The sequence below is a fragment of the Lissotriton vulgaris genome, chromosome 12 (genome assembly GCF_964263255.1).
Source record: "Lissotriton vulgaris chromosome 12, aLisVul1.2, whole genome shotgun sequence".
Lineage (NCBI taxonomy): Eukaryota > Metazoa > Chordata > Amphibia > Caudata > Salamandridae > Lissotriton > Lissotriton vulgaris.
The window spans coordinates 512,640,764-512,658,230 of NC_141700.1; the positions used below are offsets into that span (position 1 = coordinate 512,640,764).

The 17,467-nt window shown below is 44.2% G+C and overlaps 1 protein-coding gene across 1 annotated transcript in view; it reads left to right on the forward strand.

Annotated features, from left to right (window-relative positions):
• Positions 1-17,467, forward strand: part of FCSK (fucose kinase) — a 1,017,185-nt gene that overhangs the window by 678,286 nt on the left and 321,432 nt on the right. Inside the window, exon 6 of the mRNA XM_086945277.1 lies at positions 8,571-8,643. Within this exon, the coding sequence (XP_086801403.1) occupies positions 8,571-8,643 (73 nt within the window). The remainder of the gene's footprint in view (positions 1-8,570; positions 8,644-17,467) is intronic.

Consider the following 17,467-nt stretch of genomic DNA (forward strand, 5'->3'; position numbering starts at 1 on the left):
TTCTTGTACCACTGACATCTGACTATCGAGGTCCTGAACGTTCATTCTAATTCCGAACAATAGTTCGTATGGGCTGAAACCTTTTAGAGAATTTCTTGGCATGTTGTTAAGACTAGTCTGGACACTTATTAAATGTTTGACCCACCCAGCGCCTGAACCTAATACCTTCGCTGTTATAGATTGCTTTATGTCCCGGTTTTTTCTTTCTACCACACTATTCCCTTCGGGGTGCGACGGACAAGAATACCGCAACCCAATTCCCATGCTGGCCATGGCCTCCTTATAGGCTCGAGAGCTGAAAGTAGGACCCTGGTCAGAATGGAACGTGGTAATTGCGTATGTGCCGATAAAGACTCGCAAATCTTTTATAACCGTTCTAGCGTCAGCCGAGCGCTGGTGGCCTCATTTTTTAAGTGCTTTTCGTCTTAACTATTAATAGGACGCAGGATGGGGTGTAGGCAGCGTTACGCTCTTTCTGACTGGTAGCCGGTAGCAAGGTTCGCTACTGCGATCCCTATTACAGTTTTCACAGTTGTTTGCATATATTTGGTGTTCTACACTCATTCCCGGCCACCAGAATACTGATTGTAATTCAGTCAGTGATTCCTTGATTTCTCTGTGCCTTAGACCCAAACCCAAGTGTGCGTCTGCTATTAAAAATATTCTCCTGTTCATGTTTGGAATTACTCTATCCCCCACTCCAGGGATTCGAGCAAAAGGAACGGAGTTTGCATCGATTATGTATGCATAATTGAGTGGATAGTTTACGGGTAGTGCTGCACAGTCGCCTTTTACGGTCGTTTTTACTGCCAGCATGGTTTCCCCGTCTATGTACTTATCTGTACGCTTTTTTGTGGCTACGGAAGCCGGGTTAGTTGCTTCCGCGGTGGCTGTATTAGCCAATGAATTCCCTGCAACGTGAACGCCATCACGTTGAAGACTCTGTGCGTGAATCACGTGAGTCTTTTGTAGTTCTTTGTGTAAAAGAGCTACCTCGTTCCAGAGCTTTTTATGCTTTATTGTGGCACCTGTGTCATCTTTGTAGTCGTTTTTGATCCAACTCTGCAGTTTATTGTTGTAAGAATTGACGCAAAAATGAGAATCGCACACTATAAGTGTGGGGAATTCGCGATCGGTATTTTCTAGCGCCATCTTAAATGCTACTAATTCAGCTCGTTGAGCCGAGCAATCTCCTAGAGATTGTGTTTTAGTGACCACTGGTCTAAATTTTCCTTTGTGCCAGCGACCTTTAACAATCGCGCACGCAGCACTGTAAGCTTGCTTACCCCCAACTGCGGGTTGTGCTGATCCGTCAGTATATATAATACTACCGTATTCTTCGAGAGGCAGGATTTCAATTGGCAGAGGACATTCATATTCATATTGTAAAAATTCCTGTGTTTTTAAGTTAGGATCAAATTCGTAAACTACGTCTGTTGCAGCAAGAGAATTAACCCACTGAATCCATCTCGGATGCAAAGCTTTAGCATTAGGAATGCTTGCTTTAGTTACCGCTTCTAAAGCCGGTATGGGTGTTACGATTATTATTCGTTTACCTTGTGCTAGGGGCCTTTCTTTCGCTACAGCAGTCTGAACCGCAGTTAGAATTTTCTCCGTTGAACTGAATTTTATTTCAGCCTTTGTGTACAAATGTGATTTGTAAGCTATTGGTACTTTTTCTCCCTCATTAGAGGTTAGGTACGTGAATCCGCATCTTCCTGGGAGGACTCGGATTACAAGATCACGTGTGTTGTCACGTGTATCTAATTTTGTTTTTGCTAACATGTCTGTTTGCAGTGATCTCAAAATTTCTGTGTGTTTTTGAGTCCAATTGATTTGTTTAAAATCAGGTTTTATTAGTTCGTAGAGAGGTTTAACCCTCTCTGCGTAATTTAGGATGTAAGTTCTTCCGAAATTCAGAAAACCTAGAATGGATTGTAAATTCTTCAGCGTTTTTGGAGCTTGGAGTACAGCGCACTTCTCTAAGAAGTTGTCCGCTAGGCTTTTCCCTTCACTTGATAATTCGTACCCTAAAAATAGTACTGTCAGATGGGCAATTCGGGACTTTTTAAAGTTGAATTTGTAACCCTCTGCTGCGAACCCAAGTATGATGGTGTTCACTCTTTTCAAGTGAGTATCCAAGTCGTCGTCTGTGAAATAAATATCATCTACGTAAGATAATGCTTCATCATCATAGATTTGTAGTAACTCTGTTACCCTAGCTGAGAATAGTCCTGGGCTGTTCTTGAACCCCTGTGGGAGTCGACAGAATTTTTTCTGTGACCCAAATGCGGAGAAAGCGGTCAAATATCTGCTTTCTGGTGCAATGTTTTGACAAAAGAAACCATTAGATATGTCTAATGTCGTTTTGTATTTTTTCCTAACTATGTTATTCATTAGGGCTGCACTATGCGAGTTTTGTACTGCAAAAGTTTTGCAACATGTATTAAGATGTCTGTAGTCCAAAACTAGACGATATGAATTGTCTGGCTTGGAGACAGAAAACAAAGGATTGTTCATTTGAGAGGTGCATGTTTCAATCACCCCCTGGTACTCAAGTTGATCTAAGATCTCCCTGACTTGTTTTTTAGCTTCTTGCTTTATGGGATACTGCCGTTGGGCAGTTGGTTCACTTTTTAGTTGGATTTTGTGAGGAGGTGAATCCTCATCCCATCCTACATGATTTTTATACAATGCAGGTGCCTGGGCTACTGCCCATTTCCTTGCATATGTGTATTTTTTGTGAATCGGTATGTGATTCGAGAAGGCAGGCATAATCACTTCTTCGCCACGAGGGCACTCCCTGACAAACTCTGGGGGCCAATCTTTTTCAGCTAACAGAATATCGTAGCCTTTTGAGAGCTTATCCCAAAATAGACCCTTAATTTTCCTAGTCTTATCACCCTCTATACGCAATGTTATTTCGTATATTTTATGGGGCTCGCTAAGTCTGGCGTCAGCAGTTTCAACCTGAATGTATTCATTCGTGTCCACTGTCTCCAGATGACTCATCAAGATCTTGCGCGCTATACTGATTTCTGCTGCACTGTCCAACATTGTCAATGCCCACTCCCCGTTTTTCAACTGTGTCCTCAGTATTCTCGGCATGGTTGATTACTCTAATACTGGCTACCTTCTTTTTCTGAAATTGAGATTTCTTATTTTGAGCAGGTTCCTTGTCTTTGGACTTGGTGTGCTCTCCTTGGTCTGACCGTCCTCTTCTTTCCGAATTCTGTGGAAAAGATCGAGAGGGACGTGTATCAATACTTTGATATCTATCAGGTTTTTTTAGATTATCCCTATTTCTAAGGTTATATCTTTTCTCAGAGGGCTCCCGTTGGGGAGACTGGCGTTCTCGAGTCGGAGTTCTTTCCCTCCGTCGAGGAGACCTTCCTCTGGACTGGAAAACTTTTTCCTTGGGAGTGGATTGTTTATTTCCATCCCAGCTCTTTTTAGGAGTGTTTAAATTATTTTTAATAAATAATTTTTCAGGATTTTCGAGCAGTTGGGGCTTAACTGGTTTCCCACCCAAGCTGTCTCTACCTAATTCTTCATAGCACTTTTCTATGATTTTTGCAAGTTCAACAGGATCTTTTATATCTGTTTCCCTCAACTTCTGGCGGATCGCCACAGATGCTGCTTCTCCCTTTATGTTGGCTAATAATATAGCCGTGACCTGCTTGAAATCTTTCAGTAATTTCATACCTAGATTTAAAGCGGGCTCTGGACCGAATTCATTTTGAATCTGTTTTAGCACTTCTGGTATTACCGCCATAGACGGAACACCGTGTGTTTTTGTGTAAATGGAAGCAAAGACTGTACCCCAAGTGTCACAGTCCTCCGTGTGTGGTGCGATTCCCATAGGAAGGCAGATGGTCAAGATTCTGTGTTTCTCAATAGGGGTAGTATCAGGAAATACTGCCTCTATTTGAGTGATTTTCTGGGCTAACCAGAAAGGAATTTGTTCCCGTTTTACGGGTGTTTTACCAAGACATGACTGTATGTTTTGTGGTGTAATTTTATTTGTGTTCCCCTGATGAGGGGTCAGCTGTGGTGTATTAACAGCTGGCTGGACTGTTGCAGTCCGCATTACATATTGGACTAATTGCCTATGTATTTTTATTAATGTGTTTAGCTGTGCTAACAGCTCTTCTCTAGACATTCTTGCAATGTCAGGATGTGGTGTGTAGCTGGCTAGAACCGGCCACGTGGCTCCTGGTCTACCTAGTGGACCGAGCCTAGTTATGTGATCATTATGTTTTAGGGCGCCATTAAACCAGAGCAGGTGCTCTTGAAATTTAAGAGGAATTTCAATCTCCTCGAAAGGAGCGTACTCTCCCGGAGGTTCCTCTATTTTGTAATAGTGAAACTCTTGTGTTATAGCGTTTACCGCTGGAAAGTTTATCCATGAATAGAATACCTCTGTCTGCCGATATTCGTGAGCCTCTATCACGAAAATTACTGTACCACCTTGAGGTGTCAGTCCGTTCTCTATAAGTTTTAAAGTTATAGATTTTCTTAATTGGACCGGGATGATAATAGCATCCGGGTCTGTCTGTAGGAGACTCGAGTCCTCCTCTATTAGTATGGAAGCTAGTCTAACTGCTTCCTCATTGTCTGACATTTTAAAAATGCAGTTTTTGCAGAGTAGGTCTCCAAGGAGACAAAGATTAGGTGCACAATATTTTGGAACACTGTATCCTTCAACGTTGAATAAACCAGAGCTTTACATAGGAATCTCTTCCTACTAAGGTCGGGCGGATTTTAACCTTTCACCCACTCCAGACGTCTATTGGAGTATTTACGGGAGAAAGGGGTGTGAAATATGCACGACTGAGTTACTCTACAAGTCTTGCGTTAGTTTATCGCCTTACCAAACGTTTGGGCGCCATGTAGTGTAGTTCCTAGTTTCCCACTAGGCCCTGCGCATTGGAATAACATAAACAGTAGTATCGACGTGGAACTGCAGATATTCCAGGCCTCCACTGACTATGCTAAACTTAATTGGGTTGTGTTACCAACTAGCTCAGAGGTCACTGGAAACTTTCTTCTCTGCATAGGAAGTGATCAGCTTCCTTGGCACAGACAAGAAGGGATTCAGTTTTCCAACAACCGTGCAACATGACAACTTTGCTCCTCAGATCAAGAGTCAATCTCTAGGGTCGTGTGAAACAATAGACATAGATTTCACTCAGTCAGTCTAGTGCAGTTTACTTTCACGAGATGTAGAGAATAGAGAGACGGGCGTGTATCAATAAAGGGTTAACATTTATTGAACAGTCTTTCTTCTCGTACAAGAGAAATGTGTTGCCACAATTGCAATAATTGTTATTATAAAAAGTACGTACAGTAAGATAAGTATTGCGAAATAGAACTGTAAAAGCATTGATATGGTTTCTTAGCCATACAATGGTTTAAAAGTAATAAAACATATATACAGTCATATATACATTAGGCTAACATACTCAACTGGTGCTTCTAACTAAGCCTACCCCAGTGTGCCTGACCTAAGCCTAACACGTGAAAGGGGAAGTAAGTAAGTAGCTTTAAGTTAAGTTGGTTTTGCCAAGGTTTGTTTCAAGAATTCTCGTCTAAGGGTTTAGTCAACACCATACCTCTGAATAGAATGATGGAGGATTGGTATCTCCTTCAGGGGTCTCTCTCGATATCCCAGTCACCCGCGAGGGTAAACCGGAAGCGCCGGGACTGGATTTCTCTGCACGAGAAATGCAGCGGCTTCTCTCAGCGCGTCGAGGAAGGAGGGGTGACAGCGTCCGCGGGCAGCTGGAATCGGCTGGATGTCTTCGCAGAGGACGGCTGCTCGGCTCCTCAAGCGTACTGCACCATAGTTCGCGCTGTAGCAGCGATAATGGTAATCAGCAGCTTCACCACCACAGGATAGCAGGCTGCAGCGACAGAGTGCTAGTTTTTACCAACACGGGGTCATGCAGGCAGCTGGCATCAGCAACAGGGAACGAACTCGCAGCTCGTATCTCACCCATTGCTTAAGGCAACGTTGGTAATATTTATACCTGACAGGTGCCGGGTTTGACGCAAGTTTGCTGGACATAAGACGTCAATTAAAGATGTCACTAGGAAGTGACAGTTATCAGTTGCTCATTAGAGTTCCATTACTAATCAAAACATAGCAAGCGGGGATTTCCAGGTTTGCTAAGTTTTTATCTTGTTGAAGAACTCGGAGTGTTATCTAGGAATATCAGATAGTGACTGCTGCTCTGTCATTGCACTAATTGGTCGCAAAGGAAGTAGCAGAGAGTCATGCTGGAATGTGGCTCTGTTCGTGTGAGGCCAGAGATGACTTTTCAGAAAATCGCACTTGAACGGTTATGCCAATATAGGGAATAAATGGATTTATAGCCGAATAGGGGCATAAGGTCACAGTATCGATCAGGAACCTAGATAAGCACGCAACATGATCACTATTCATTTCTGCTGGGGAGTTCCAAACATCTTCAAATGTAATCATTTCACACAAGTGTTTTATTAGCCTGAGCCACGGGGTGCGCACATGTCTATTAAGTCTTATCAGCTCCACCAGAGCTTCTCTATAGGGTGCCAACTTTAAGGCAGTCCAAAAGGCAGAACCAATACAATAATGGTTTTAAGGTTGTTGCCAGATGGAGTTTATTTAGCGCTAAATCAAATCGTGGAGGTATAAGGGGGGGGGGGGGGGGCTCGGGTAGGTTAAATAGCATCCTGATGAACTTCTTTTCAGTCTGTGTAAGCAGAGATTGCATCAGCATAGCCACAAAGTTCTGCACCCAAAGGGGCTGTTGCCACAGCAGTAGCTCCGTATACTTCGAAAACTGGAGCCACGGAACCCTCCGAAGTGGCCTTTATATTCCCTATCAATTGAGAAATTACCTTTCATGAAAAAACGCTCAACTTTTTCCTGTCTGTGAGCCTGAAGACAGATTGTCCCCCTGTCTTACTCCAAAGTAATCAAAACCTTTTACTCATTCCAATTGAACCCCCTCCATCGTCATCCCACCTCTAAAGGATCGATGGGGGTTCATTGCCTTAAATTAAGACTTACTGGCATTTATCTGTAGACTTCTTGATTGACAAAACGCTGCAAAAGAATCTAACACAGATTGGCGGCCCATCAGTGTACTGGATATAAGGATTATGTCGTCGGCAAACATAAGGAGGGGGACACTAACACCTGCTGGGATAGGCGCATCATGGTTGCCCTTGCCCAGTCACTTAACTGCACCATTAATATATAGACTAAAAAGTGTTGGTACGAGCACGCAACCTTGTCTAACATCAAATTTTATGGGTATCCTAGATGTGAGATCTCCTCCCATATTCCATCTCACTTGAGCAAAAGTTTCAGCGCGTAGAGTCTTCAGAAGCCATTAGAGATCCATGGGTATACCAAAAGATACCAAGACCCTCCACAGATTTTCTCTCTCAACCAGGTCAAATGCAGCCCTCAGATCTATGAAAGTGACATATAAATGGTCTAGCCTCAAGACAAAATAGTTTCAACATATTGTCTTGAAGCGGAAGCCCTGCTCGAGAGTGCAGATCTTATTTCTAAAGCCCGCCTAGGTATGGTGGTTGGATATCCATGTTTGGAGTCTGCTGTAGTCTGATTATATCCTGACTGCTGGAGTACCGAGAATCACCAGAGATGGTGAGCTTGTCTAGAAGATAAGCGGGGTGCTGGTTGTGATGGCTTTGTAACTGTTGCAGTTGGTTTTGAAGATCGTGCGAGCGGCAAGGGGAGCCAATGGAGTTCCATCAGGATGGGTGTGATGCAATCATATTTTTTCAGCCCCTTGATGAGACATGCTGCTGCATTTAGGATTCTCTTAAAGGGTGCCAGTGTGGATTGTAGGAGGCCATGAGCAGGGTGTTACCACCATCCTGGTGTAAGAGTACGATTGCTTGAACAGCAGTTTTGAAGTCACTTTCCCGAAGAAATGATTTCCCTTACTTTAGAAGAAAGAGCGGGTACAAGGTCATCTTTGGTTTTGTATTATATCAAATCAGAAAGTAGGATGTGTGGTGCTCCAAAGACTCTTTAAATGTATCTCTAAAAAGATTCAACAAAAAGCTGGAGGTTGCAAGTCTTGCTTATTGTGACCAATATCGCACACTCCATATAGTCAGGGCCTCTGAAATTATGTGGTTGTGGAGGACTAAATTATGTGACAGGGTTGACTCTATTATTTTGCAAGAAAAGGCAAATTATGTATCATAATACCACACATATTGTGATAGTATTACTTTATTATTTTGCTATTTTTACTCATGTTAACACTGCATGTGCAAACATTTGTGAAGGGCCTTACACTGCACTGCAGAGCATGCTGCTTTGATTTTAGTAACTTTCGATCATTTAGAGCTAGATGTAACAGATTTTTTGTTAACATCAGCACATTATGCAGCAAATTATGTTGAATTATAGGTAGTTTTATTGCTATGATTCTTGATATTCAAGTTCTTAATATTATTGTTATTCTTATTGTTATGTTGGTTTTGTACTATTAGCATTAATATGTATATTAAAAGATTTTTTGACTCTTTCTCTCATGCAGGTCTGTCCTGGCTCTCCCCCTGGTGTTTGGGTGTGCAGCACAGATATGATGTTATCTATTCCCTCTGGCTCAGGTGAGGAGACACTGGCATACAGCTCATCTCATTCCTATGATGCTGTACCCCTGCTGTATCAGTGCTTGGACCATCAACACACACTTCTGTCAGTGTATTCCAGTCCTGACCCTTATTAACTACTGCAATTCCAGCACTGCCTCCACCCTTCCTCCTCTTAAGGGTTGTCTCCTGCAGCGCAGCCCACTGACAATGTACCTCATTGTAGTGGTGCAATTCTGACAAGGATTTGCCCCCCCCCGAATATGATGAGGTGCCCCTTAGTCTCCCATATCTCACAGATATTCATTGGCCTTGGGCTGGATGGGAGCGCTCGAAGTATTGGAGGCCCTTATTGAATGGCTGAGGTTCCCCTGCGCCACAGGGGTCTATAGTACATGCCTATAATACATGCCTGAGCCTCAGCATAGGCCTTAACGCCGTTCCATTCCACTAACCCGCTTTGGCAATTCATCTATTTCTTGATCTGAAGCACTCCCTAGTGTTAAAGTGATTCTTTTATTTTATTGCAGACGTTTAATTGAAACCAATTTAAATATCTACTGAAAAATGTATAAAACAGTTAAACATTCAATATTATTATTTATAAAGTTTTATATAGCGCGAACAAGATCCTGAAGGATATCAGAGTGCTTTACAGTAGGCAGAAGGAAAGAACAAGGGGGGTAGTATAAACATCAACGTCAATTGGGAAGCTGCAGCAGCAAAAAAAAAAGGAAGATAGTACAGTAAACAAGTGTCCACATGTGGAGAAAAAAAACAACAGAGGAGATGATCCATAGTAGCTGGAGGCACCAAGGTGAAAAGAACAAAGTCAGAGGAGTTGGATGTACCTCCTCCCCTTACGGAAAGAATTTGCTCATCAGGAATCTTTTGGCTTCCAATTTGAACGCCATCGTCGAGGAGAGGCTGCGTACATCAGGTGGCAGAGAGTTCCATATTTTTGGGGCAGCCCTGGAGAAGGCTTGGTGACAAGTTCTCTTTTAGTTAAGGATGAGAGGTTTCAAGAGGAATGTACAGGTGCTTCTTGATGCCCTCTCACCACAAGATAGTTCAAGTTTTTGCGCCAGGTACGTTGGAGTATTGAGGTGAAGGGCTTTGTGTGCCAGGACTGCAATCTTAAGCTGAATTCGGGCTTCAAAGGGTAGCCAGTTGAGAGATTTAAGGACTGGGGATATATGCTCATTTCTTTTGGAGCCTGTAACCAATCTAGCAGCGGTGTTCAGTGATGCCCTGAGTAGGACCAAGGCATATTTGGGTAGGCGACAGAGAGTAGCACTGCCATAGTCTAACCTTGGCAAAACAAGTGCTTGGACCACCTGCTTGAAATCACTTAGAGTCAGGAAAGGTTTGATATTTCTGAGGGTTCTCAACAAGTGGTTTGCACCCTTACATACTTTGCTGATATGAGACTTCATATTCAGGTGCTTGTCTAAGGTGACCCCGAGCGATTTGTTGTTGCACCCTCAGTGGCACTCCCGCGGCTGGGTACAGAGTGTTGAGGCCCAATGTTATCCTATGGAGGATAGGGGGACTCAGGTTGGTGGCTGCTGGCAAGCAAGCCATAGGGTTGTGGGAGCAAAGTTCCTAGGGTTAAGCTCAGGGCAAGTTGGGGACCAAGTTAGCACAAAAGAGGCACCCTCAGTGGCACTAGGGAGGCGGGGTGCAGGGTGCTGTTTTGAGGTCGGGTGCCCTGTTGAGTTCAATGGAGATTCTCTGGGACAAAGAAACACTGCAGGCTCGGGGACGAGGATCTTCCAGGAGTGACCACCACTTCGAGGGGTAAATCGGGATGTTGAGGGTTGGTTAGTCACCGCTGGGTTGGGCACACAAGGCTGTGGGCGTCGGTTGCAGGGGTGCCTTGGGACGACGGATTTTCTTACCCGCTCTGGTCGCGGTAGGGTGATCCTCTGGATTGAGGTTGTAGGCGTCGTCTGGAAACTTGAGGCAAGTGAGGGGGTCACCGGATCTCGGGTCAGGATCGCCGGGGGGACCTCCTCGTAGTATTTTTCCACTCTACCTCGGGCCGGGTTTGGCGGGTCTAGAGTGGGCTGGATTCGCGATTCCTGGCTGGACCCAGAAGCTGCAGTTCAAACATGTGCGGTGTTCACGGGAGAAACAGCTTGGAAAGTGAAGGCCCCTGGGCGACCTATTGTGTCAGGTTGTGGCTCAATATTGGAACCCCTATGCCGATATATTGATTTTTTCCTGAAGCCACTGGCTGAACAAACTGAAACATATCTGCGGGATACCACGCATACAATAAATATAATGGACGGACGTCCATTTGATTCCAATGAAGAACTCCTGGCCACTTGCGATATTGTGTCACTCTACACTAGCATCCCCTAGGAAGAAGCACTAGTGGTGGCATTGGACAGACGAGAAGCACCGGTACGTGTTCCTACTGCATTCATCATCCTGCTGTTGAAAATCGCGATGATGCGGAATTTTTTCATATTCCAGAATTGTTTTTACCTACAGACAAAGGGAGTTGCAATGGGGGCTGCCTATGCCCCAGACTGCCATAATTTTTATGTCCACGTTTGAAACCACCTTCATTCTTAATGATTCAAATCCATTCAGGTCAAACATACTACTATGGATGCGGTACATTGACGATATCCTCCTTGTCTGGGCCGGCACAGATATTGAAATTACAAATTTCTTCACCTGGCTCAATAATAAATCCCAGGATATCCAATTCACTATCCAATTTGATAAAACCAAAATTGACTTTCTAGATCTTTCAATAATTGCTGAAGACGGGGTCCTGTATATGACCCTCTTTAGAAAACCTGCAGAATGTAACTCACTACTTCAGTACTCTAGCCACCATCCGAGGAGCCTTAGGGACAATTTGCCCTTCGGACAATTTTTAAGAATTAGACGAAATTGCAGTAAGAAGGAGGATTACATGGAACAGTCAGAGAACCTGATGGACCGCCTCTTTGAACGTGGATACCCCAAACGTCTGACCAAGAAGGCTCGCAAGAGAGCGTGGTACAATCCCGAGAGACATTACTTCAACCTCATGAACGCACCAATAATGAAGACCAACGTCTAATATGCGTAACTACCTTTTCAACTAAGAGTAATGAGATTAAAAAAGCTGTGAATAAACATTGGACAATGATATCGGAAGATGTGCGGTGTGATTGCCCACCCTTGCATTCCTTCAAGAAGGCCAAGAACATACGTGACCATGTGGTGTGCTCACTTTTGGATGGTACATCGACATCTACTATCACTTCACTCTGGAATCTTCCTCCCATTCTGGGTCATTTTAAGTGTGGAAGTTGTAAAGCGTGCCCGTCCGCCATCCAAACCAAGGAATTAACTTTCAAACATCACCGCATAAAATTGAAAACTCACACCAACTGTAACACTGCAGATGTAATCTACTGCATAATCTGTCCTTGTGACCTGATTTACGTTGGTCAGACACAACAACGCATCAAAATGCGTTTCCTACAACATTGCAGCCGTGTCAGGTGTAAAGTGGCTGGTGCACCAATAGTTGAACATTGTATGAAAGAGAACCCCCTTTCGGATACTCTAAGGTGGATCGTACTTGAACAAGTGAAACTTGGTCCCAGAGGAGGTAACATCGCCCCTATTCTCAATGTCCGAGAACTGAAATGGATACAATTTTTTGATTCGGTACAGAATGGCCTGAATGAGTCTGAGAGCAGTTTTGCACAACTAGCTGTCCTTTGATACATCTCTTTGACTATCTTTGATGCACCAATCTTTTAAACATCTTTATAAACATTCCCTTGACCATGTTCAAAAATTCTGTATCTTTTTTCTATCTGCTAAATGAGTCACGCTAATGATAATGAGGTGTGCATCTTACCACCTTGTACGGTAGGTACATGCACATATGCGATCTAATTAACATGATGGTTAAGTACGAGTAACCCCAATGCTGGTCATTTTGGTTATACCAACGTGCCTGTTAGGTACACCAAGAATGTTTATGTGTGTTTCGCTGAAAATAACAGACTGTGTAATTTCTCTAACTTATTTGTCTTTTTACTGCCTCCTTTGAACGAGAATCCACCCAATCACTAGTAATGTCGTTTTTTGGCCATTCAATCATGGTTTATCCATTTCATCCATTTGCTGATGTCCAAGGAACCTTTTAGCGTCCTCGGTTCCCGGCAACTGCGAGGGTAGCCCCTTTTCAGTGTCAGCATCTCCCAATATATACGTAACCACGCCCCCGGGTCATTCTTCCTGGTTATGAGAACCGCTTCCATTGACTGCCTCGAGACCTCGCTTATGCAGAAATAATTTGTTGGACAAGGTAAGCCCACATTGTGAATAGTGCAGGAACCAAGTAGTACTAAACACGATCCAGATTCCCTCTAGATCAGGCATTCATGAGGTCGCGTCTTTTGTTTGTTTTCCTTAGATACGATCTGTAGATATTGACCAACCCGGGCCCTGAGGTAAATCTTACATAAAATTACGTCTTATCAAATCATCTGTTATGTAGTAAACTTGCTGCTCATTCGGCAATATCTGTCCTAATTACGGTCCTTTTCGCATTCAGATATTTATCGAGGCGATTTTGACCCGACCGGATGGCTATCCTATCGGTCCTCCTTTTCGAAGGTCAATACGTCAATGATCATGGTAGTCCTTCTAACAGTGTATTCCCAATGTTTTGACCAAGCGGTAACCCCGCTTAGGTAAATTGGGATTTTATTACCCTTTCTGAGTTTTTCCTCATTGTTTCTTACTCTAGGAGGCTTGCCCACCGCCCCCCTGTCACGGGAGGCAATGACCTAGGAACGACCATGCCGGGAGGACTATAGGAACGGGGGCATCAGCCCAAATAAGAAATATTTTACTACTGAAGATTTATATTTTTATATATTGGACACTGTACTCACCTTGAATTGGAATTTCTAAGAGGCTTATCCTATTTAGCCTTGAGAAAGATCCGGCGCAAATCGCCAAGAGGGGGCGAAACACGTGTCGGCTGTCTTTGCTGTGTGAATTAAAATAAAGAAACTTTTTCTGCAAACAGAAATGTCTCTGTCCTCCATACTACGAGCCGAAAAAAACGGATATTAATCCTGGCTAATTGAATTATTCCTATGTGGAGACCACACTCACAACTTTTCTAACCTGTCCTTCTAACCTGAAGCCCAAGAGGTCCAGAGCTTCGAGTGTGCCTCCGCCCACCAACTAATCATACTTAATCAAGTGTTGTCCAAAGCCTTGAAACCCTTGGACCTTTGCTATCTTTCCCCACCGCCCCCCTGTCCTGATGAAGACCCGTTTTGTAAGGGCGAACTACCCTACACCTTCATAGGGTCGAAACGTAGACTATCCCTATGTTCTTACTCCTATGGTCATTCAGGATTCATACAGCCTAATGAGGAGATATTGTTTTTTGTAATAAAACAGTGACAAATTAATTTCTTATGTGGCTCCGAATTAGGGAGACCAATTTAGAATGTATATACGATTACTGACCAATGGTGTAAAAATTGAGTACTTTTTTGTATTTCACTCTTGTTCACTTAATTCCTTCACAGCATTTCCCTTCCTTTTCCTATGTGGGCACTAGTACTTTGATGAAGCAAAAATAATTTTTCAGAAACTGTGTAACCATGAAATGGTTGATATAGGTGCTTTGTGAATTAAAACATCGTAACCTCATTTGTTTCCCTTTTTCAATTGTCTATCTAAATTTCTATATTGTATATAAATTACTCTCTCAAGTCCGAGACCCCTCTGTCCATAACATTAATCACCCAGGTCCCAGTGACTCTTTTGGGTTCAACCCTGTTGTTTGTAGCATGGAAAGTGAATAAGCCGGGGTTGTGCAGGAGCAGGTTCATGGGGAGACAGGCCTGTGGGGCTGGGGCCAAGTCAATGGGCGTCGTCCTCTTGTTAGCTCTGCACGGCTTCTCGTCCTTCTTCTTCTCTTCTTTTTCTTGTGGTTGCTGGATCTGAGGAAGGAAGGTTCAGGGTGCCCCTAAATACTAAAATTAGGGGAGTTACATGTAGGTAAAGGGCAGGGACCAATGGGTCCCTCCCTGGGGTGGGTACCCCCCCTATTCTGCCACTCTCCAGTGGGAGGGGGGCAGGAGCCTGTCCCTGGTTGGCTGGGTCCCCCCATCCTCAAGATGGCGGGGACTCAAGGTTGCGTGTCACCTCACCTCCCCACCTTAGGGGTGGAGTTGGCAGAGGTGGGCACACCTCTCTTTCTCACTTGTTTTTTCCGCCGGTCCTCTTGCCCAAAGTGGGAGGTAGAACCATTGGGGACCAGTTGCTGAAAGCAGCAAAAAGGTCTGGAGAGGCTCACAAAGGCGACATGCCTTTGAAGCCTCTCCTTTGTGAACCCAGCCCATCCTGGGGGAGGAGGCTTGGAACCTGGTCCCAGGATGTGCATTCTTTCAGGCCCCCGAGAGCAGCAAGCTTTCAACCCAGGGGTCCAGAAACATGTCTGGTGGTGGCAGCCTAGGCAGCCACTCAGTCAGGTCGCTAGAGGCTGGTCGAGTTTCAGGGGGTCTAAGATGCCTTCTGTGGTGCATTTTATATTAAATCCCACACTGGCATCAGTGTGGGTTTAATGTGCTGAGAAGTTTGATACCAAACTTCCCAGTCTTCAGTGTAGCCATTATGGTGCTGTGGAGTTCGTGATGATTAACTCCCAGCACCATATACTCTTAATGGCAGCACTGCACTTAGTGCCCAGGAATGGGCCTGGGTACTGTAAGGGTACAGGGCTCATGCACCTGTATCCTCAGCACTGGCATAGGGCACCCAGCTAGAGGGGTGCATGATGTATGCCAGGGCAGCGGTTTGTGGGCATGGCACACAGGGATGTGTGCCACGTCGACTCTTCACTTGGTTCTACACCAAGACACGCAGCCTGCAAAGGCAGTGAGTGAGTGTCAGGGTACAGGGCCTCTAAGGGTGGCACAATAAGTGCTGCAGCCCTTAGAAGCCTTCTCTGGTCACAGTGCCCTGGGTACCTATGGTTCCATTTACCAGGGGCTGACATGTGGCCAGAGATGCCAATTGAGTTTAGGCTTCAATGCAGTTTTAGGGAAGGAACATAGGCCCTGGGTACCTGATTAGCAGGAGCCAAGGGCACACTAAGCCAAAGAACATCAGCAATAAGTGGGGGCATACAATGCAAGAAAGAGGGCACTTTCTCACAATGGGCCAGCAATTAAGAGCATAGTCTGTCTCATTTGTTCTTTGTCAGAAACAACTAAGGAGTGCTTATGTGAAACGTAACATACGTGAAAAAACAAAATCAAAGTGACAGGTTATTCCAGGACCCCTACCTGGTTCAGGCAAAGCTGGGATTTAGCATGTCCAATCCTAACAATCAGGAGGCAACCACCCTGTGGACAAGAATGACTGAATCCAACAAGGTAAGGCAAGTAACCTCTTGGTTAGAAGGACCCTCACTCACCACTAGTTGGTGACATGCTTCATCATCAGGTCCCCGCTGGGGTGGCCGAATGCCGCCCCAGCGTGCTACAACGCCTGAGTTACAGCGGAGCGGGTTGATGGTGAGTGTAATAGTGATTCAACTCAAAAGAATGTGCAAAATATGTGAGTGCAAGGTTAAAAAATACAAGGTTGGAACCCAAACAAAATATTTAATGCGGGTCAACCCGTATTAGGGTTAAAAGCGTGAAAGTTAGACAACCAAGGGTTCTTTATTAGGAGATCTGTGTCCTTAGTTACAATATCTGGTCAACATGTTTCTGCTGTCAAAAAGCGGGATCGCACAGCATTCGTCAGGACCACACCTAAATGGCACTCCGGTGGTATGTACGCGCTAAGGTACACCCTCCCGTGAGGCACTTAATGTGAAAAATATAAAAATAGTATAGTGAAAAGGTAGTTACTCACCGATATTACCCGTGCCGGCACACTGTGGATTACAGTAGCCAAAGATACAGGTTCGAGGAAAAACTTTGACTTCCTGGGTCAGAGCGGCGTGGGAAATATTCACGCGGCGTCCTTTCTACGCTCGTGACTCCCCGCCCAGCACCTATGTTCAGGGACTGCCGTCTGCCCGAAGTTCTTTGGCCATATACAATTATACCTTCTTATCCCTCATGGAGTTTGGATTTATCAGGATGCATGCTTGAATCCGAGACACCAAAGGGTCCACAACAAACAACGGTTTCCTGCAGGTGCACAGAGCTTAAAGCCTCTATTATTTAGGGCAAACATGCCACTAGTACACTGGTACTGAAAAATCTTTTTGAAAGTTGTGAATAATTAACAAAAATTTGGGAGCAGAGCTCCAGATTCACATCGAAGGGTGCAGAAAAAAAGAACAGACATAAGTGCACCAAGTTTGGTGGCTATAAACAGCTCCACACCATTACATCTGGAGGAGTGATAAACCTGTAGCACAGCCCAATGGTGCCACCCATCATGCACAACAGTAATTGCTAAAAGGTTTTTGAAACTAGTCTGGTGCCTGGAGGAATTTAAAAGGTGAGGAATCTGCTTTCAGAAGTATCCATAAGAAAGGCCTTTTTTTAGGTTCAAGACTGTCTATATGGCACTCACCACCCAGATGGGTCCTTCTCCTTGATCCAAGCCATTTGTTTTATTCTTTATTACAGCGTTACCTACTTCCAATTTCTTTGACCATCTGTCCTGATGGTGACCCCAGTGAGTAAACTTTGTTATACAGGGTGGAAACTTTGGTAATTATAAGTACTTTTTTACAATTTTTTGATGCCACTTTGTTCGACACATGGCAAGCTGAGCACTGTGCTATCACTTGATCTTATTGTTAAGTATAAATAGCATAAACTCAAAT